At 43.5% G+C, this 23,019-nt stretch overlaps 2 protein-coding genes across 4 annotated transcripts in view; one reads left to right on the top strand and one right to left on the bottom strand.

The window, feature by feature from the left end:
* The first annotated feature begins 2,324 nt into the window (after nt 1-2,324).
* On the top strand, nt 2,325-7,174 carry SYCE3 (synaptonemal complex central element protein 3). 2 transcript variants are annotated; one of them, XM_067565685.1, is made up of 3 exons: nt 2,325-2,339; nt 4,193-4,301; nt 6,738-7,174. In XM_067565685.1, exons 2-3 carry the CDS (start codon nt 4,193-4,195, stop codon nt 6,905-6,907), a joined length of 279 nt encoding a protein of 92 aa, XP_067421786.1. In that variant the 5' UTR covers nt 2,325-2,339; the 3' UTR covers nt 6,908-7,174. The 2 variants fall into 2 exon arrangements, with proteins under 2 accessions (XP_067421786.1, XP_067421785.1); XM_067565684.1 differs by lacking the exon at nt 2,325-2,339 and adding an exon at nt 2,567-2,703 and having other exon boundaries at nt 6,738-7,173.
* A 10,919-nt stretch (nt 7,175-18,093) lies between these two features.
* Nucleotides 18,094-23,019, bottom strand: part of YBX3 (Y-box binding protein 3) — a 38,536-nt gene continuing 33,610 nt past the window's right edge. For both annotated transcript variants that reach the window (XM_067565678.1, XM_067565677.1), the window contains 3 exons: nt 21,419-21,590; nt 20,607-20,707; nt 18,094-18,665 (listed from right to left, as the gene is read on the bottom strand). In XM_067565678.1, coding sequence (XP_067421779.1) covers nt 20,642-20,707; nt 21,419-21,590 — 238 coding nt within the window. In that variant the 3' untranslated portion in view covers nt 18,094-18,665; nt 20,607-20,641. The remainder of the gene's footprint in view (nt 18,666-20,606; nt 20,708-21,418; nt 21,591-23,019) is intronic.

Raw genomic sequence — 23,019 nt, 5'->3', positions numbered from 1 at the left:
CAGCCCAATATGCTATTAGCCTTCTTGACAACCAGGGCACACTGCTGAATCATATCCAGCTTTTTATCCACTGTTATCCCCAGGTCCTTTTCTGCAGAGCTGCTGCCCAGCTCGTCGGTCCCCAGTCGATAGCTGTGCATGGGATTCTTCCTTCCTAAGTGGAGGACTCTGCACTTTTCTTTGTTGAACCTCTTTAGATTACTTTTGGCCCAATCCTCCAGTTTGTTTAGGTCCTTCTGTATCCTATCCCTACCTTCCAGAGTATCTACTACTCCCCCCAGCTTAGTGTCATCCGCAAACTTGCTGAGGGTGCAATCTAGCCCATCTTCCAGATCATTAATGAAGATGTTGAACAAAACCAGCCCCAGGACCGACCCCTGGGGCACTCCGCTTGTGACCGGTTGCCAGCTAGACATGGAGCCATTGATCACTACTCGTTGAGCCCTATGCTCTAGCCAGTTCTCTAACCATTTTATAGTCCATTCATCCAACCCATACTTCTTTAACTTGCTGATAAGAATACTGTGAGAGACCACATCAAAAGCTTTGTTAAAGTCAAGGTATATCACATCCATCGCCTTTCCTACATCCACAGAGCCAGTCACCTCATCATAGAAAGCAATCAGGTTGGTCAGGCATGACTTTCCCTTGGTGAATCCGTGTTGACCGTTCCTGATCACCTTCCTCTCTGCCAAGTGCCTTAAAATGATCTGATCTGTCCGCATTAAACATCCACGACAAGACTAGATCCAATATCAACCTCATAAAAACATAGATACACATAAGGCCAACAGCCTCCAGGACATAGGTTTAGGGTTTCTGATTCAAATCCTAGTCCCAATCTCTTGCTTCGCTGGGTCAAGAGAAGGATGGAGACAGTGGCCCAAGATCTGAAGTTTTAACCCCACAAACATCTTCTCTGATATGGGAACAGATTGGTCCAATTCTGTAGGGTAGATGGAGAGACAAACTAGATGGACCCACTGGTACACTTACTTAATCTCAAGGTTTTGGCCTGAGACTTAGCATTTCAGACATTTCTTAGGTTCTCAGGGTGATTTCCAAAATCACAAGACTTTTGGTGCAACCAGAGTTGTCAGTGCCCAAGTTGTGGAGCTGCAACAGCTATGAAAGTAACATGAACTAAATTGTAGAGACGTGTCTTTTCCAGGCAGTATGCAGGGTAAATATGTCTTGATTCATTAAGCCTCCAACCACCCTCTTGTCAGAATTCACTTAAAATTGGGGATAGATTATTCTTTTAATGTAAAACAATTACAAATTTAAAATTATTCAATGTCAGTTGTTTTTAACTGGAGCTGGAAACAGGTGTATGTGTGGAATGGGAGCAAGAAACAGTAAATGTGGTGTCAGAGCAGAGGACTATCTCAGGCTTTTCAGTTTCCCAGTGTAGGTAGCTGTTTCCAATGATAGGTAAAGGATGAGAGACAACTAGGTGGGCCAAAGATTTGATCATGTGGTATAGCAGGAGTCAGGACGCAAGATTTGCTGGATTAATGGTTTGGTAGATATAACATGGCAAGAAGCACCGAATAGACCAATGGTTTGATCTGGTACAGCAAAGTCAGTTATCAAACTAAATGGACCAGTGGCTTGATAACCTTGTATGGGGCATGAGGTGACACTGCAGTAGGTGAACTGAAGACATGGTTTGCTACTGTGGTTTAGGGCAGGAGGTGGGACGCAAGGTGAGATGGGCCAATGGGCTAATATCGTGGGGTCCTTGTATGTGAGGGACCATGGAACTTTCTGTATAGCCCGTGGGTGTTTTACTGTTTAAAGCACTGTTACACCCCTTAGTGCTTCCATCTGCCCTTTTGGGGAGGGAGGGAGGGGTATTTGGGGGGAAGGGGGGGTGCCTGGAGGGGACTCTTTTGTCAGATCCAGATAACTGGATATTAAAGAGAAAAATAAAACTTGAGTTTAAATTAATGAGGCGCAGGACTGTCAAACCAACGGAAATCCTAACCCCCCCTCCCCTCACACACACATTTAATTCACCTCAACGCCCTAATTATTAGCCCAGCGCCCCAGTATTTGCCCTTCCGATTATTTTTTTTACTCCGTCTTACCTGTGAAACGTACCCTTTATTGTGGACGTGCGATAGAGCAAGGGAGGGAGCAGATGAGGGAGAAGAGAGGATGATGAACAGGGACCATCCCTTTTTAGTTTCTCGCTCACACCCGCTTGTTTTATTTTCTTTCCTCAGTTCGAGAGGCAGCAGTGACACGTGACAGCAGGCAGGGCTCAGGATTAAAGCACGTGGGATGGACAGGGCGGAATAAACCAGCCGCGCGAGAGCCGGGGGAGGGAGGAGGTGCCCGCCTGTCGGGAGCGCGCGGCGGCGCAAAACTGTTTTTCTGGGGCGCGCAGAGACGCAGCGTTGATTTGAGCGGCGCGCGTTCCTCGGATGGGGGAGGGGAGGGAAAGAAGACAGTTGGTGTGGGCGGGAAATGGGAAAGAGGGCGGGTGAGGCGCTTGCGGTCGTTTAAACTGGGCTATAAAAAAACAACACGCCGCGGGCGGGGGGGGTCACGGGGTCCCTGCCCGGGGGCGGGCGGAGTAGCAGAGGGGGATAGTGCCTGCCTTGCCCCTCCCCCGTGCTGGAGACCCGCGCGGGGCGGGGCGGACTGTGTCTGTCTGTCTGTCTGTCACGGGAGTCGCCCTGAGCGCGGTGACAGGTGTGGGGGGGCTCGGCTCGGGGCAGGGCGCGGGCGTTGAGGCAACGAGACCCTGCCTTGGGCAGACCCCGGGGCAAGGGGTTAACGGGACCTGCCGTGGGAGAGCGGGGTGGGGCAGGGCAGGCAGCTCCGTCCGCCGAGAGCCTGCCCTGGGGACGGGGCAGAAGAGTTTGCCCCTCCTCTGAGGAGCTGAGTGAGCCCTGTGCATCCGCGGACGAATACAGAATTGGACCCCCTGTTGCCATTTTGATTGTGAAGCTCTCCCCTCCCCCCATCCATGTTGTATTGCATCTCTGTCTATCTGTGTCAGGGGTGCTCTGCCCAGACTGCGGGACCTGGCTGCCATTGCAGGCTTGGGGTCCAATACTTTGCATCTTTGGGAGTCTTAAAAGTGGTGTAGGACTGAAAGTGTGCAAACAGGACGTGCTGTGGGACTGGCAAGAGCCTGTGCTGTTTCTGTTAGCAGCAGGCCTTTGAGATAAAGGGTCTGTCACTCTCCAGGCTTCCTCATGAACTTTGCATGGGTGGTAGTGGGGCTCCTTTTAGTCTCAGGCATCTGGGATTAGGCTGGAAATCTTAACTTTTCTTTAAAAGCTTTTAAATCCAATGGGGAAATTGACTTCCTTATTGACAATAGTTATTCAAAATAAAAGCTAGAAAAATAGGCCCACCAAATGTAACTGAGAAATTACCCCCTGACCCCTTCAAAAAAAAAAAAACAACCCACCAACAAAACACAACCTTTGAACTACATGTAGCTCTGATGCCAATGTTTTGGGCTTTGCTCCTTGTCACAATAGGAGATCAAAGTAATTGAAAGTCCCTGGTAACTGTAACTAGTTACATTTTGACTAGTAACATTTTAAAATTTGATTGCTTGAAATTGGGTATCTAAATCTATATTTCAGCACCTAAACAAGTGGCCTGATTTTCAGGTGTTTAGCTCCTGCAACTTCTGTTGAGGTCAATGAATTGTGGAGGCTCAACGGCTCTAAAAATCATGCTATTTATGTGGGTGCCCAGATATGCTATATAGGTGCCTAACTTTGAACACACAAGTTCAGCTTTGGTGTATTGGGGAGATTTTACAACTTTCAGTGAAGCATCAGTTATTAGGCACTGCCAGAGCAGGTGAATGAGGGACCAAATCCAGGATAGCAGAAGATTAGAAAGGATCTGTTAATGGTCGGATTTAGTACAGTGACCTACCTATAAAGTTCACAAAAGGCTTGAGCCTGCAGGCTGTTGATCTTTGTGTCCAAAACTTTTATTGATTTCAAAGGGAATTGAAAGTGCTAGGCAACACACTAGCCATACAGCATCATCCAGGCTATAAATGAATTTATCAGCTGAATCTAGGATATTAATATATATAGTTTTGTATATCTTTTTAGAGATACAGTTTAAAATGTTATTTTTCACTTAGTATGAAAAAGTTTTATTTCCTTACCCCCAGTTTCCAGATTGCCCCACTCTTGTTTTCTTGTAGATGGCCAAATCTGAACCTCAGGAAAGAAACTATGACAACATGGTAAAAATGCTGGAGGACCTGAACAGGGACTTAGAAAAACTGCTGGAAGAAATGGAGAAGCTATCAGGTGTGTTTTATTTCTGGGGAGGATATAGATTTTGCTGCTAAAGGATGAAGGCATTACAGCACTACGTAGAAATAATAATAGTGAACATGTAAGGGTAGAGGAAAGTGGCCTCCAAACTTCTCAGTAGAGCAGAAATATAAGAGAAAGATTCAGATCTACTAATTTATTAATGGGATTGAGGTCTACTAATGACCACAATGTATTACACTGAGGGAATATATCTGGAGGGGAACATCAGTACCTGAAGTCCTTAGATACGACGTTGATGACAAACATGGTATAAATGTCTGCAGAAAGAGACAGGCTGGTCATATTTAACACAATTAGTAATCTGGAAGGCAATAATAGCTCATCTCAAAAATGAAATTCACAGATTATGCTAAAGTGGGAGGAGTTGGTAGTGAGAACAGAAAATAATACAAAGGAATTTACAGAGCCTAAAAACATGATTAGAACATAAACAAAATGAGATTCAGTTTGGAAAAATGTTGGAAGAGCTGTTACCTTCAAGATCAGAGAATGACAAACATTGATTATCTAACTGGTAAAATAAAAGGTTCCTCTGTGAAAGTAATAGTGTTGTATACGTGATGGGAAGGGGTTTAGATAAATGTTTCCACGTTTTTATGATTCCCTTCTATATTTCCCAGTAACCTCCTCCTCTTCAAACAATGCAAGCTAAAGTGCTTTAGCCAGTCCTCATAGATAAGGTGCTCACCTATGCTTCTCTACATTGTCAGTTCTGGAAAATGGAAAGTAGTTTAAATGTTAAATTACTTATCAGGCACTGGAATGGACGTAACCAATGACCAGAGATGCCACCCAGTCAGGGACCAGACTTAGAGCTAAGTTTGTCTCAGCAGAAAGTCACTCTTTCAATTCATCTAAGATACCTGAAAGTGAAATATGGGGGGGTTTCCTCCATCAATATGCGGAATGCGCGTATTTCTTTATTGTAGGGTCATGTGTGAGTACCAGACAAGTTTGTTAATAGAGTCCCTAAAGCAAATGCTGATTTGTTATTACAAGGTTGTTACTGACCACAGGACTGCATATGCTATTTTGTTAGTTACTGTGTGGCTTCCCTAAATCACAGCTATCAATTTTTCAGTATGTGCAGAATGCTGCTTCTTACCTTGACATCTACAAAAAGGCAAGAAGATCACACATTTCCCCATCCCTAGTCCTCAAACTCCACTGACTACTAAAGCTGGAGAAATACTGCAAAAAATAAAATAAAAAATCTTTCAGCAAATATTCATTTACATTTATAATCAAATTTGCTTATAGTATGTTTGTATTGATTGTGCCCATTTTCTACAGATATTCCAGTGAATTAATTTATTGAAAGGGATGTTTACAGAATCAGCAAATTTTAAGTGGGTTTTAAAGAATATTTGTGCAAAGTGAATTTCAGATTTGTAAATTTGAATATCAGCATCAGATTCTGAGGCCTTGTCTACACACTAAAAGTTTCCTTCAATTTTCTCACTGCTGCAGCACAAATGGCAGTAAAACTAGGAACATTAGTGTACAAATGCTTCTAATGGCTGCCAACATTTTAACTCCATAGAATTTTGAGACAGTCTGTACAAAAGTAGCTATAAAGTTTTATTGATATGCTCATGAGCATTGGTGGGCGTGAATTGTTTCTCATTGTAGGATTGCTTGTGAGGTGATAGGCAGTTTGCACCGATTTACTGTGATATTAATGGTAAGCACTTAACTGCTTATCGTAGGATTGCTCACAGTAGTTTGTGTAGACTGTCTAGGCACTTGGAGCTGCTCACATTGGTTTGGTGTTGTGGGATTGATTAGGAAAGATGGGGTTATGCACACTGATTTGTTAATGCAGGGCTGCTTGTGAGCACTAGCTGAGTGCGCGCTTTGATTATTATTAGAGCTAGTTGGAATTCTCTGGCTGAGCTTTCTTCAGTCAAAAAAATGCCAATCCCTCAAAAGCAAAAAGTTTGCAGAAACTGTTGATTTCAATGAAATTTTGTTTCAAAAGAAAATTTGAAAAACGTGTTTGGTAAGATTGAAACATTCCATTTCTGCCTTTTCAGAATAGAATTATATAATTTTCCATTTGAAAATGACATTTCATTTCAGTATTTAAATTTGATATAATGTAAAGTAAAAAAATTTAAAATTGGAACAAAACATTTTGATTGACAAAAAAATTTAATTGCGTTTCATGGGAACTTTCTTTTTTTGTTTTGTTTAGTTTTCACTCTATTTTGGAATGGAAAAAATTCAAAATTGCAGAAAAAAAACAGTTCCCACCCAGCCCAATTTATTATGTTGTAGGATCACTCAGCTATGAATTAGAACTGGTAACCATTCATTCCCACTACTGTTCCCCTGAATATCAGTTGTTTCCCTGCCATTCTAACATTGCTGAAATTCTAATATCTGTTGGTTGGGTTGTTGTAGTGCAGGCAACCTGGATGGCATATGATATGGTAGTTATGCGTACAAACCCAGACTTGGCCAACTCCATGAGGCGACTGGAAGATGCATTCCTGAACTGCAAAGAAGAGATGGAGAAGAACTGGCAAGAGATGCTGAAGGAAACTAAAGGCACGGTACAAAAACAGGAATAAACTGCCCTCAAACCTGTTGATGAAATTGCAACACATAGGAGATCATTTCAGACTCATTTTTTCAGTCATGGAAGATCTACAAATGGATTATCTTCTAGTTTATTAAGAATTATTGATGTGGCTATATATACACAAATGTGTTCTGCCAAATACATGTAATGTTGAAAACAAAAGTAATGATGTCTATTTTTATCTATTCTTATCCTATAATTTTAGGCATAGTATTGTAATTATATTAATTATATTATATTTATCATATATAAAACTGATCTCTTTTTTAGTGTCTTTCTTCCTGAAGGATCCCAATCTGATTTACAGATTGTAGATGTAGGGATTTCTTTGTCCTCCACTAAAAAATAGATGTTTCTGGAGTGGAATACAGCAGTTAGTTTGCACTAGCAACAGGCTTTAGAAAACAAACTAAAGAGTGATTTCTGCAGTTGAAAGAACAGATAGAATTCCAGATTGACCCAAAATTGTTCAATATGGGATTGCAGAGGAGATGGATTAATAGTCTATGGCAAATTTGAATTTTTATGATCACATCCATAGTTATTTCATAGTGTTTCTTTGACTTTTTCATTCTATGGCATATTTCTCAAAATTGTCCCAATAAGAAAGCTATTTTAATCTTTGTTGAAAAGAAGTTCTATGTGTTATTACACTGTGAGAATTGTATAGTGCTTGATGGGGACTGTGTTGAATTGTTTCAGTTTTCTTCCTATAGTGGAAAATATACTGTCTGCACCTGACAATCTAGTGCAGTTCCTCTGATGCAGTCACAGACATCTTCAGTTCCTCCTCATCTAATGCTAGGAAGCAGATGGTGGTAAGCTATCACCATGGGGCACCATAACAGCTCAGAACTCCCTAGCTCTTCCACCAGCAAAGCCCTGAAGAGTCCAGGCTTCTCCAGGGTTCTCTCTTGGTACTAGGTAACAGAGCTATACTGAGTTAGCTGGGGGAAGGAACAATACCATTCTGATCTCCCCACCTGGGGCTTCTCCAGGGTAGAATCCAAGCAGGCAGATGAAAGAAAGAAGTAAGCTTCTGATCAGCCCTTTAGAGTAGCATGGCAAGTGCCAGGCTTTGAGGTCCCCTTCCTTCTGGACCAACATAAGGAGAGAGTACTACACTGCTACAGACTGGGGACTGACTGGCTAAGGACCTGGGGCTGAAAGTGGACAAGAAGGTGGATACAAGTCAACAGTGTGCCCTTGTTGCCAAGAAGGCTAACTGCATATTGGGCTGCATTAATAGAAGCATTGCCAGCAGAGCGGGAGGTGATTATTCCCCTCTATTCAGCCACATTTGGAGTCTTTTTCAGTTTTGGGCCCCCCACTACAGAAAGGATGTGGACAAATTGGAGAGAGTCCAGAGGAGGACAACAAAAATTATTAGAGGGCTGAGGCACATGACTTATGAGGAGAGGTTGAAAGAACTAGGCTTGTTTAATCTACAGAAGAGAATGTGTGTGTGTGGGGGGGTGGATTTGATAGCAGCCTTTATAACTACCTGAATGGGGGTTCCAGGGAGGATGGAGCTAGGCTGTTTTCAGTGGTGGCAGATGACAGAACAAAGAGCAATTGTCTCAAGTTGCTGTTGGGGAGATCTAGGTTGGATATTAGGAAACACTTTTTCACTAGGAAGGTGGTGAAGCACAGGAATGGATTACCTGTTGCGGCGGGGGGGGGGGGGGGTGTGGAATCTCCATCCTTAGAGGTTTTTAAGGCCCGGCTTGACAAAACTCTGGCTGGGACGATTTAGTTGGGGTTGGTCCTGCTTTGAGCAGGGGGTTGGACTAGATGATCACCTGAGGTCCCTTGCAACCCTAATTTTCAGATGTTGAAGTATTAGTTATACTCAGGCAGGGTATAATCCAATGGGTTTAGCCACGACTTTCCAAAAAATATTATCACTGCTGAACTAGGCAGACCACTGGCATAATAGAACTTAATATATCAGGGTAGATGAATTCTAAACCCATGCTGTTTTCAATCCTGAAGTCGGACTGGTCCATATGGCAAATCCTATGTTCCTCATAACCCTCATTCCACTTAAAGGAGTTCTGTGTGTTTTTAGAATAAGAGACTCAACTAGCTTGTTGTGGAGATTGTAGGGTTTTATTTCTTTCATGAATCTCACCACTTGTGTAGATTTTCCACTTTGCTGGGTAGCGTGTGGTTGCAACAGAAACCAGATAACCCACATTCAAATACACTGGTTTCCTGCCAGTATGGGGATGCAGCAATTTTTCAGTGGTCAGGATGTGAAGCAACAGCACCATCTAGTGATCAAAAATTGGTACATAAATTGTATACAATGTAGTTGTAGTCATAACTGTCTCAGGATATTGGAGCGACAAGATGGGTAAGGTAATATCTTTCACTGGATTTCTGTTGGTGAGAGAAACAAGCTTTTTCTCTCTGGTACATAAACTGGCATTTTAACTGATTAAAGTTACTGCACTGACACCTCTTGAAACTGAAGTACTCTCTGCTGAAAAGAAGCCAAATGCCAAGAAACTGCAGATAAAAATGGGCAGTTTGAATTTATGGGCTGAGTTAACACCTAGTGAACTCCACTGAAGTGAGGGTTGTACTAGGAATGCATTTGGCCCTGTGTCAATTATCCAAAGATGGTTACTATTACTGTATTTGGGAAAGGTTCCTTCTACAGAACAACTACAGCTGCAAGGGCTGCATGCAGTGCCACTTTCTCCAGCACTACTGCCCACCAAAATGCCAAAATTCTGACTTGGAGGGACCACCTATAGGAAAGAGATGGAGTCTAGCTTCTCTGGCCACTTCATTCCTTATCATTCCTTAGCCTCTCTGCTAAGACTAGGGAGCAGGTCAATTTGTGTCGGTTATGATTGTGATTCATTTATTTATTTTACATGGACTCCTGGACAGATACTTGGAACCAAATTAAAACTCACTCACTTCATGTAGACAACTAGGCAGTTGGCAGATAGTATAGAACCTTTCACCTATGCAGCTGGGCATTAGTTCTAATCCAACGTCAGGTCACAGGCACAGGATGTGTCTGAAGTTCAGCAGTCTCACTTTTTGTGCACTATTTAGCAAAAGTGCCTTTCAACTCTTGCTTATCAATTCTAATCCAGACAATCCAAGCATGGTTAGAGAACCAACACCATTATCACCTGATGTCCATTCAGTAATTTGAATGAAATGATTTCATAGTCTCAGTACAGTTTTCTAAAGAGGATGATGTCCACATTACAGAAACCACTAACAGCACTGCCAGTCTCATTAGAGGCATTAAGGAATGACTGGACCACAAGCTGGACAACACTCACGAGGAACAGTCAACACGGATTCACCAAGGGAAAGTCATGCCTGACCAACCTGATTGCTTTCTATGATGAGGTGACTGGCTCTGTGGATGTAGGGAAGGCGATGGATGTGATATACCTTGACTTTAGCAAAGCTTTTGATACTGTCTCTCACAGTATTCTTATCAGCAAGTTAAAGAAGTATGGGTTGGATGAATGGACTATAAAATGGATAGAGAACTGGCTAGAGCATAGGGCTCAACGAGTAGTGATCAATGGCTCCATGTCTAGCTGGCAACCGGTCACAAGCGGAGTGCCCCAGGGGTCGGTCCTGGGGCCGGTTTTGTTCAACATCTTTATTAATGATCTGGAGAATGGGGTAGATTGCACCCTCAGCAAGTTTGCGGATGACACTAAGCTGGGGGAGTGGTAGATACCCTGGAAGGTAGGGATAGGATACAGAGTGACCTAAACAAACTGGAGGATTGGGCCAAAAGTAATCTAAGGAGGTTCAACAAAGAAAAGTGCAGAGTCCTCCACTTAGGAAGGAAGAATCCCATGCACAGCTACAGACTGGGGACCGACGAGCTGGGCAGCAGCTCTGCAGAAAAGGACCTGGGGATAACAGTGGATAAAAAGCTGGATATGATTCAGCATTGTGCCCTGGTTGTCAAGAAGGCTAATAGCATATTGGGCTGCATTAGGAGGGGCATTGCCAACAGGTCGCGGGCAGTGATTATTCCCCTCTATTCGACATGGGTGAGGCCGCATTTAGAATATTGTGTCCAGTTTTGGGCCCCCCACTACAAAAAGGATGTGGAGAAGTTGGAGAGAGTCCAGTGGAGGGCAACAAAAATGATTAGGGGGCTGGAGCACAGGACTTATGAGGAGAGGCTGAGGGAACTGGGCTTGTTTAGTCTGCAAAAGAGAAGAATGAGCAGGGATTTGATAGCGGCCTTTAACTACCTGAAAGGGGGTTCCAACTTGAGACCATTGCTCCTTGTTCTGACATCTGCCACCACCGAGAACAGCCTAGCCCCAGTCTGGATTGTACCCTGGTATGTCACACCTAAATCACACACACAAGTATAAACACCATCTCATTGAAGTAGCTCAGAAGATCAAAACCAGAAATTGTCTCCTAAACAAATTGGTAAGGTCTATCTGGCGAGCCAACATGCAAATACTGTATAGGCTGAGGCTCACTTTCTGCTACTCAGTTGGCAAATAGTGTACCCAGTTTGGTTAAATTCTGCCCACGCTAGACTAGGAGGCACACAGCTTAATCAAACCATGAGAATTATTACAGGCACACTGAAGCCGCAAAACTTACAAGGTTACCAGGCCTAGCCAATATTCCTCCACCTAACATCCAGCATCAGAATTCAGCCAACAAATTGATCATCAAGGTACGGCAAATGCCATACTTGCCACTGTTCAAGGACATATGCCCTGCCACTGACTATGTAGCAGAAATCCTATCTGGACGGTGCTGCACTTCATCCACCTGATAAAATCATCAGCTCACTGTGGTGGGAAGAATGGGAGAGACCCTCTGCCAGTATCAGGAACTCCCCTATCATCTCCAGAATGGATGAACAGCTACCTGGCTTTGAGCTCCCACCCCACCTCTGGAGCCATCTTAACAGGGTCAGGTGTGGCATGGTTTGCTGTGCCAAGATGAACCATGCCTTGGGCAAGAGGGGACCACCCAGAACAGTCCACTGTGCATTTATGGTGCTGTGGAGGATGCAGCACACATGCTGGATGATTGCTCTTTTTCTATTGGGCTTCCCAGAGTTATTTCCAAACTGAGCACTGCTGACTCCGAGGCCATTAACTGGCTTAAGACCATTTAGCTGTTGATTTTTTCCCCCCTTAACCTTGCCTTGCTTGTCTTGCCCACTTGCAATAGCTATATATTTACATATTCCATCACTGCTAAATTCACAATTTTAAAAAGGAAATATTTTAAATATTCAAAGTTCTTTCCTTGTCTTTGTGTTTTAGGCATGCTGGACTCACCTCTATATCTTTTTGTACTTTTCACTATATTCGGTATCTTGGAGAAGTGGAAGAAGTATATATACCTGATGTGCCACACACAGCTATATAAATCACACGAGGTGTCATTTCTGTTGGATTTATGCAAGGCTTGAGTACTGGTGGTAGCTCCGCAAGGATTATCTACTGTTTCTGGCTGATGCAGATTAGACTGAATAAATGAGTTCAAGAAGAATAGCATCCCTTAGAAAACTCATATTAAATAAAAGTAAGTGATTTAATAGGAGAGTGACTCCAGTATTCGTTGCAGTGACCCCTAAAACCATCATCCTGCGTTCCAGATACTGTCCTAGAGACTGGAAATTGCTGGATATTTACAGCTTGGCATAGACATAGCATATTTATTGATCAAGAACTTTTTAAATGGAAGATGAGCTGTTTTTTCTGAAGGATCAAATATTTACTTTTAGTTAAGGGAGGCAATGAGCCACTCCACAGATCAGGTAAAAAAGACTTAAGAATTCTGGACACAAAAGATATATGAAAGTGACACAGGCTTAACACACGCACGTATGCACACACATACACATACAATTTCAATAAAAGCAACACACTAAACACTAACGACAGAATCCACAAGAATATACATCAATTGACCTTTAAGCCTTTTACTCTTGGCCACAGGATAGAGCTTGTGGCCTAATCCCCAACCTGTTAAGGAATCACTTTATACAAAACTGCCCGTGACTAACCTTCAGTAGTTGATTTATCCGACTGGAGATAAGACTGGCTAGTCATCAGTCCACATAAAATCTTAGTAAGCATTGGGGACTACATGTGCTATGACAATAGTCAGGAAATATGGTGGAGACCCGTGAAGCAGACACAGTAAAGCTGGACAAAGTTTCTTCTTCCTGTTTGTTGTTTCTTCTGGGAACATCTCAGAGTGACACCTAAGACACTCGCATCCTTCTCACAACAGGTAAGATGGCTCTGATTCTCCTCTCACTTATTGATATGCTGATAATATATCAATGTACTCCTTGATAGTACACTTGAATGAACTCCTGAGCTACACCAGTGCTTGACCATATGTAGTGAAAATGGCATGGACAACATGATTAAGTTCTTGAAGTGACTCTGCATATTCCCACTTTGAGTACTGCACCTCCTGGTGGCCCTTGATGATAGAATCTTCTCCAAGCAGCGCCTGCTGGAGTGCACATGCTCCCCTTCCCCTAGGTATCTCTGAATGTTCCAAGGACGAGGCTATATAAAGGGGCACTGCACTCTCCTGCCTCAGTTCCATGGCAGGCCGAAATGAATTATTCCAGTCCCTTAGAACTGGGGTTTTCTCTACTGTAAGTGTCATTTAGTCTTCTTTTTATATAGTATAGTAGTATAGCTAGTGTTATAGTACAGATCGAGTGTATAGATGTTAAGATCACTTCTGTAATGTTATGGTGTATCTACAGAAGAAAAAGTCAGACGTTGAGTTTGTGCCTATCTGTTTTCCCAGCATCAGACGAGCATGTGAGATGTCTTAAGTATCTGGACAAAGAACACTTTCCCTCCAGTTGCTCCATTTGAGAACTTTCACTCCTTGAGCTCATAATAGGCAGACCAGTCTTCGGTTTCTGTTGCTGAAAGAAGCTCTGGCTACTAAACCATCCAGTTCCAGAGGTTCATTGGAACTGAAGACTAAGAGGCCAGATTTGGCTCCAGTGGCGTCTTCAAGTAAGAAAAGCTTGAAGTCATCAGGATCGTTATTGGTACCAGGTTCCAATCAGCTGATAAAAATTGCCAATGCTTCAAAGGCACCGGAGATAGAAAAAAAAAACCCTTGGCCTGTCAAGGAACTGAAAACTATGTTGGTTCCAGCTGCACTGGTGCCAAAGAAGAAAAAGCCATGGGAGTAGATGGCCATTGTGAGCAGTGCCCGATCCCGCTTGCCAGACTTATTGGATCCATCTAATACAGACCTGGCCACTATAGTTCCAATGTCAAAATTCAAGTCTTCAAAGCCCACAGTTGGGCAGCAGAGTGTTTCTCTGATAGCTTGTAACTCTGTGGTGCAGACCCATCCTCCACTCCAGTTCTGGAGCTGTCATTGAAGCCAAAGATAACAGTAGTGGCCGATGTCCATCCTCTTCCTCCTGAGTGACTGGCAGCCATGGTCTTTGTAGCCCTACTGGATTCAGGCACAACAGTTTTTTTTATCATCTTCCTCATAGATAGAGAAGCGAAGTTTCCTCTGATCAGGATCTGGGGGCATATCAACTCTCGGATCCAGCACCTCTGGATCTGTTGGCACAGACAATGGTACCAGATACACTCTCTGAAGAAGAGGAGAAGGTATTGGCTCCTGTTTTGGAAAAAGGAGCAACTGGACACAGATCTCAATGCAGACTTGCCACCTCAAGAGCATGTGAGTGTGGCTTCAGCATCCTCCTTTCTGAGGCTGCACTACGGTTCCATGACGTTTTGAATTGTATGGTAGCCACATTGAATCTACCTTCAATGGTTGTGGAGGAGACCTCTCAGCCTTTGATGCTTTCTCAGGGTTCCTAGGACTGTGAGTCACCTTGTTACACACCTGTCTCAGCAGAAGACTTGCTGGTGGTAAACTGGGCATCAGCTCTTTGTTAACCACCCAAACACTATCCTCAGAAGCTTTGCCAGCTTTCACTTCACCTTGCAGGTAACACTTGGTGTACCGCAGTCCTCTGATACCTCAGAAGCATCTCCCTTTAGTGTACAGCCCCTGTCACTGGAGACGCTGTAATTACCAAGACCATTGTTGCCAAAGAGACAGTGTATATATACACTACTTATATATACTATAAGCTACAATTCTGGATCAGATCTTTTATAACATATACTATCACTGTAATCTATTTATGGCAAAAACAAATAGAAGTTTATTAACAAAGAGCAGAGATTCACAGATTCAAGTGAGTATTGAGTAAGAATAACAGAAACAGAAATGCTTACAAATAAAACAGAAGTATAGAGACTAAAATTTAACTTAACTGGTTACAACCCTTCTTTAAAGTAGTTTCTCATTTAAGCTGTTCTGCATAGCTTGCTGATTTTCAGTTAAACAAGGAACCAGAATATCACAAACCACTTCACACTACCAAGGATATCCCTTAGTGAAATAGATAACAAAATGTCCTGCTTTTCCTTATATTTTTCAAAGCTTATTGTCTTTATTTCTAGAGCCAGGGTGATCCCCTGTGGATTTTACATCCTCCTGTCAACATTTTTTCCTGTTGACCTAGTATGCAAATGTAACGCCCATTGTTTTTGTCTTCACAATGCTTAATCTATGTTAGAGACTGAGACCATTGAATAGACATGCTTTTATCTGGCAGAAGACCTGTTTGTCCACTCTGCCTTATTACAGACTTTAAAAGCATAATATCAGTAAGTATCCATAATTCTTTGTATAGTGTTAACACATTTCACAAATGATCAATGTGTCACTGGCTTTCAGTTGATGCCTAATAAGTCACTTTTTGGTGAAACACATGTGTCAGGTGCAATGAGTTGCTGATACAGAGTAGTGAACTACCAGTAGGCTTTTCTGCCATATACCCTGTATTTGACATTGTGGGAACTAACTCCAGGAATAGAAGGTCAGTTCCTATTTTGGATGGACTTTTGCAGCCTGCTAAGGCTATTTGGCCAACTCTTGCTTCCTGTCAGTCTGTATCAAAGAAGGCAGACAAACTTTACCAGGTGCGGTAGGAAGGGTTTCATATTTTCACACCCAGTGGTGGCTGCTGCTAGAAACAAATTTAGATCTGATCTACTCCAACAGATAAAGAGGGGAGGAAGATTGATTGACTGGGGAGAAAGGAGGTTTTTTCCCCCTTTTCTCTGGATATTTAGGTGGCTAATTATCAGGCTGTGATGGCCCACTATCATTTTGAAAAATGTGAAAAAGATGGCTGTTTTTGTGCAGCACTTGCCAGAGGACAAACAGAGATTGGCTAATACTCTTCTCTCATGACAGAACGTGGCAAAACAAGCCCTCAGGGCATCATGCGATGCTCCTTCCAGATTCTTCTGCTAGAGCTTTGGCATCTGCAGTCTCGAGGAGGAATGCTTGGCTGTGGTCATCTTTCTTGGCAGCAGATATGAAAGTTATAGTGGAGGACCCCCATCATCTGTCACTAGGTTGCCTCACCCATTCAGTAAGGGGTCCACACTTCTCCGACCTTCTTCTTGTTGCTAACATACCTACAGAAATCCTTCGTTACCCTTCACGTCCCTTGCTAGATGCAACTCCAAATGCGCGTTGGCCTTTCTCATTTTATTCCTGCATGCTCGAGCAGTATTTTTATACTCCGCCCTAGTCATTTGACCAAGCTTCCACTTCTTGTAAGCTTCCTTTTTGTGCTTAAGATCACCAAAGATTTCTCTGTTAAGCCAAGCTGGCCGCCTGCCATATTTGCTGTTCTTTCTGCACATTGGGATAGTTTGCTCCTGCCCCCTCAATAAGGTTTCTTTAAAATACAGCCAGCTCTCTTGGATTCCTTTCCCCCTCATCTTAGCCTCCCAGGGGTCCTGCCAATCAGCCCCCTGAGGGAGTCAAAGCTGCTTTTCTGAAGTCCAGGGTTCATATTCGGCTGCTCTTTCTTCCTTTTGTCAGGATCCTGAACTCTACCTGCCTAGGCTGGCACCCACTTCCCCTACCTAGGATGTTGGTTTCATCCTATTGATTTCAAGGGGATGACTCACATGCTTAAAATTTAAGAACATGCTTAAGCACATTGCTGAATCAGGGCCTAGCTCATCACAGGCTCTAAAGCACTTTTTGATCCTTGGATAAAAGGTGATAAAGCACAAAGTCTTACGAGTCATTTAGAAGAATCTACTAGCTAGATTGGGAAGAAGAATGGCTCAGTGATTGGGGCACTGGCCTGGGATGTAAGAGACCCACATTAATTTCCCTGCTCTGCCATGGAATGTCTATGTGACCTTAGGCAAGTGACTCAGCCTGTGCCTCATTCAGCAACAGGGATCCTAAAGAGATGAGCTAAACTGCCAATTGAAACACTATGAAAATGAAACCCCTACAATTGAGTCAGTCACAAGGTACACATTAGATTGGGGAACCGGAAGTTCAAATATCTGGGTTCCGCTCCTGGCTTTGTCACTGACTCACTCTAAACATGTCAAGCAGCTTGATTGTGGACTGCACATGGGCATCAGCTTACCACAAGAAACACTGGGTTTGAAGCCCAGTGACTGAAGCATCCCTCGGCACTGAGAAATAGAAATCCCAAACCAGGGACAGGACAGAAAAAGAAACTAACCCTCTCTCCTATAAAACCAGAACATTATTTACAATACAATTTTCAGCAAACCAGAGCACTTACCAAGGCATGGCAAGCAATTCCAATGACCATCATGAGCAGCAAGGAGGAACTAAGGGGGATATGGGAAGGCTGGACCCTTTCTACCAACATACAGTAGAACGTGGCAGAGGGTGTTTGAGCTGCCCTGACAGGTACCACGGAGGGAACAATTTCTGACAACTGTATGTGGGGCACATGCACACCACAACAGTGAAATGCACTTGTGCAATCACTCAAAGAAGGGATACACCATTGGTTATGTTTGTTCTATGACAGCACCAGGGAAGTCCAAGGAAGGAGGTATTACAGCAGCTTTGGGACCACTGTACACTGGCTGTGTTGGCACAAAGTGGGCATAACACAAGCATATCTGAATTTCTGTACATGCTTTTGAGCACTGTAAACAAATGAAGTATATTCATGACAGCCTGAAACTACTATACTTTGATCTTTCAGCATTTAAATACGAAAACGATAGCTGTTTTAAAAGTAATAAGACACTTCTACCCCATCTGTTTGTTTTTTGGAAGTTAAATCACTTTTATTTGTGAGGAACATCACCCACACTGCACATTTTCATATAGATCTTACAAAGGAAAGCGGAAATTTCTCCTCCCCGTGTCCTGAAATTAAGCAGGACTGGCACAAAAAAACCCCAAACAAACAAAACCCCTCATCACATCTGGGAGGTTTTAGTAGCACCAGCATCCAGTAAAAAAAGCTTTTGACTTAAAATTTCATATCTTTGGTTGATTTTTTCCCCTCCCCCACCTTCTCTTTTTACAGTTTAGTACCAAAAGAAAAACTGGAGGGGGGAAAAAACAACACACATTTAATAGCGAAATGGTGAAATTTAAAAAACCCCGCAGTTGCCATGGAAGCTGGGGAGGTTGCTCTGTCTCTCGCTCTCTTTCTCTCCATGCATTGGTTGTAGGCGTTCCTGGATCTCAGCTGCTGGTATTTTTTTTTTTTTTTTAATTTCTCTTAAGTTCCGATGTTTCTAATCTTTATTGTTTTTATCACTTGTTTTCATTTTATTGCTTGGATCTTTCTTTGGTGTTATTTTTGTATTTACACTTTAGGGCACCTGTAGAAGAGTTAAATAAAGAAATCACTTGTTTCATTTTTACTTCAAATACTTCTCCCTCCATTAACTCCTCGGCTTTGTCTACATTAAAAGTTAGTTAACTTTTAGTCTTATCTGCACTAAGTTTGTAGCTACAACAGCAAGGAATGTGGTATCAAAACAATAAAGCTGTACGATTGTTGGCTCTAAACACAGCTTTCATCCACACACTAGTGGTAGCAGTCACCAGTCACAATGGGCTGCCCTTTTCAGCGACCTTGTCTGGCACATGGTTTACTGTAACCAGTTAAACAAAACAAAACAAAACACACACTCTTATTTTGCAAGGTAGACAGGACTTCCACTTTCCGACAATGCTTGCATTGCACAATGCTAACTCGTTGGAGGAAGGTGGACCAGCCAAGATCTTTGAGTAGGTGGCCATCCTGGAGTACACTGCACTCCAAGCTGCTGGTGCTGCTCTGTGTGCATCCCACCAGGCACTCTGTCCCCTGCTGAGGTGCTATGGGACAGTACCAGTTATTCCCAGAATGCAACTGACACAAATATAGTGAGGCAACGTAACAAGTACAGACACAAAACACCACTGACACATGGTTTTGTGAAAAATGCTGTTGCTTGGACACAGCTCAGGCAGAATTTGTCTTCGCTGCGTTACTCATGACCTAGTTGCAAATATACAGTTGAATCTGTAATACTCGTAGGTCATGTTCCCTCTCTTACCTGGTCCACACCCCCTCAGAAGCCGCAGCCATGGGGCGCTTCCTCTCTATCCCCGTGGGGGGCTGGCCCATGCCCTGATGCACTCCCCCAAAGGTTCCTCTGCACCCCCCTAAGGGGACACACCCCACAGTTTGGGGACCTCTGAACTAAGAACTGTCTGATGGAAAATTGACTTTAATGGAATAGTGTGATTAACACAGTAGCGTCCCAACATTGTCATAAAACAGTTTGATATTCCTTGTGTGGACAGAAAGAAAAGCATGATGTCATGTTATGCTATTATGATGCAGGCCTTTAAAGATCAGGGGCCCTAATCCATCTCTCATGCAATTCCTTTGAGATCAATGGAATTGTGCCAGGTTTTAATTTGGGCCCAAAGCTAAGACCCAGAAAAATCTTCAGGATTCTGTATTCTGGGATGAAACCTCTCTCCCAGCCATGTTCTTCACCCCCTATTCCTGATGTCATCTTCCACCCACACCTAAGTCCTACATCTTCCTCCCTAGTGTGGGTTGCACAGGACCACAGAGGGGGGGGACCCCCAACAGAGTTGGTTGGACTTCAAATTTCAAGAAAAGGAAATCTCCACCTGGAGATGCAGCTGGGATTGAGGGAGGGATCATGCACACACAGCGAAGGGAACTGCTGAAGATTTCAGAATCATTTCTGTATTATAGAATATAATTGTGCTATTTAGCCTGGTAAGGGAATTTGCCTGACATTCCCCAGACTGGCTATCAGGTGGTACTATTACATCTTATTACACATTTAAAAAAAAAAAAAAAGGAGGTCCCCGCTGCCCAAAGGCAAAGCTTTCCGCAGGACACTTGTTTCCAGCGTGACTACCATATGGGGACACAGAGCTACAGAGGAGACAGAGGGAAAGATGAGGCAGCAAACACTGATAAGGCTTCTTGCACTTCATGAATACCCATCCCAGGGCCCCACCACTGCCATCAAATAAACCCAACTTCCTCTAGCTGCAGTGACTGAGAGGATGTTGTCATGTGACTTTTGTAAGCCTGACCTGTCAATGTGCAAAGAATCATAGAATATTAGAGTTGGAAGGGACCTCAGGAGGTCATCTAGTCCAACCCCCTGCTCAAAGCAGGACTAACCTCAGCTATATAAGGGGGAATTAAGATGGTACTGGCTCACAAAATCATCAGGCCATAGGACAAAGGTCACTCAAACTCTGGATTTTCCCATTTTCCTTACCTGATGGATATTAAAGGTGCCTCGGGAGCCGGACATTATTCAGCACTGCTCTGCTCGGTCACTGGAGCAGGGTTCTCGATAGCTGTTTCGGCCACCTTGGTCTGAAAGAACAAAGTTACATGGAGTAGGCGAATGATTATTTCCAGCCCCTTCCTCTATTTAGTATTGGAATCAATAATGGAGACTTGGAAAACCCCCCACAAATGAATCCTCAAACATTGACCATAGTAGAGTTTTGCCTTTAGGACACTACTTCCAATTCAGCTCCAGCATGGAGGGAAACCAGCTGTTTCATATGGATTAGGAATGAAACCCAGAGCCTTTCATCGCTAAACTTCTTGTTGGACTCTGCAACTAGGTCACTGGGACGGACTGGTTCAAAACTATCAAGGAATGGGATTTGGAGCCTTCACCTCCAGGACACTGGCTCCAATACAGCACCTTATCTGAAGAAAGATGGATGGCTCAGACCGAGTGGGGAAAGGCAATAGAGTTCCATCACCTCAAGGGTACTGGTTCCAGGTCAGGAATGGCCAAGAATTATTCCCATCTGATGGCTGGGTGAAATGAGTGGTTTGTTCTTGAGCAAGTTTCTAATGGGACAGGTGATGATACAGCCATCCTCACATTCAGCACCTCTTTTGGCAGCCTCAACACTCAACTATGACATCCCCTGCCTTTCAGCATAGGGTTAGGCACGTGGGCGGCAAGCGAAGGAAGCTAATGGCTACACAGATGTCTTAGGTATGCATGTCAGCAGCACCAGTCCCAGAACTCAGTCTGCCTTTCTATATTGCCAGGGATGCACTCACCTCTTTGCCATCTTGGGATGGAGCACTGGGTGGGCGGGGGCGGCGCCGATAATTATATGGGCGCCGGTAACCACGACGGGATGGCTGCTGGCTCATAGCATTGGCCTCATGCTGATTCTCCTTGTTTTCAGCCTCTCCGACCACTGGTGCAGGGCGTGGACGTGGGGGCCCTCTGAAGAGGTGGAGATACAGAGAAAATAGGAAAAAAACCAGTAATTGCTACCAGGTGATAACAGCCATCTCAAGCAAGTTCCCTTTGAACTCTAGGAGACCAAACTTAAACTTGGTTCAGCTGTGAATCAGAGATGCTGCAGACCCGTAAGTTCATCCACTCCATCTCCTTGTAGCAACAAAGGACAAGATACCCACCACAACCCCATGAAGGCTTCCTTACCTACCCAGCAGAACACTTTTGGTTTGGAGAGTGTCAAGTCAATACAGCTGAAAATGGTGACCAAAACTTACTGCTCACCATCCAATTTCCATTAGTTATGTAACTTAAGCCATCCTGACACTCACCATAGGAACCATGGGCCAATTCAGCTTTCCAGAAATGAAGGTCTAACAGGAAAGCCTCAGTCACTCTGGATTTACAGCAGGGCAAAGTCCTGCTCACTGACCTCTCAGAGAAAACAGTACGTCATTCACTGGCTTCAAATGTACAAAAGTGATGTCATCCCCATAGGAGGGGCACACAGGAAGGATATGGGACTTATTCATGTGTGCAAAGCTTGTGTTTCTGGAGCTGAAGGACAATGACTCTAGTCCTAGTTCTAACAGAACGAGTATGTGATTTGTGCTGAGGGTCTGTTTGCAGAATGAGTTATTACAGCTGATCAGAAGATCTGGCCTTACTCCAGATGAATGCAGTTCAAGGCTTATCTCACACTCATCATTAATGCCCTCTTTGTGTGATAAATGGGTCACATTCAGGACAAGCATCTGAATGGTCCTTTCAAACTGGAAGGGCTTCGTTCATTAGAAATGGGGCCAAATCTCAAAAAAAGTTTGGTGGTTTCCAGGTTCAAGCCTTGAATGAACGTTCAGGCAGGTCTTTATTTTACCTAACCATGTTCGGTCATATCAGTCCTACTCATGAAACCAAAAGAGGTCAAAGAATCCTAATTGTGATGTGTAATTAGGTTGTGGCATAGTCTCCTCAACAGACATGATGGAAGCGCCATTCTTTGAATCATTTAACACTAGGAGTGGAGAATTTCCTGTTGAATGAAGGGAACACTCCTATATTGGCCACTGGGGGGAAGATGGAAAACACGTAACCCAACAGGAGTCTACAAACTTGCTATTGGAAGGCACCCATGCTCATGTGAAATCCATCTGACCTGTCACTATGTTATTTTTATCCCAGTCATCTAATAACTCTTTTTCGTAGGGTGGGGGAAGGGGGAAGAAACTGGAAGTTCTCTAACCCCAACCCAAAAGCAGTCTTGTGAGTCCCCTTTTAAAAAGCATCACATTTTCTCTGACAGGAATAACTTCACAATAATTTTCCTTTACCTCTGCCCCCATAGCCAGGGTTAACATGAGCATTCAACAAACATTAGGCTTCTCTATACAGGGAAGACATTGTGGAATACAGT

The sequence above is a fragment of the Emydura macquarii genome, unplaced genomic scaffold (genome assembly GCF_026122565.2).
Source record: "Emydura macquarii macquarii isolate MOO-44397 ecotype Brisbane River unplaced genomic scaffold, CSIRO-AGI_Emac_v2 contig_2694, whole genome shotgun sequence".
NCBI lineage: Eukaryota > Metazoa > Chordata > Testudines > Chelidae > Emydura > Emydura macquarii.
The sequence above is the reverse complement of the archived record's forward strand: the minus strand, read 5'-3'. Positions and strand labels throughout refer to the sequence as shown.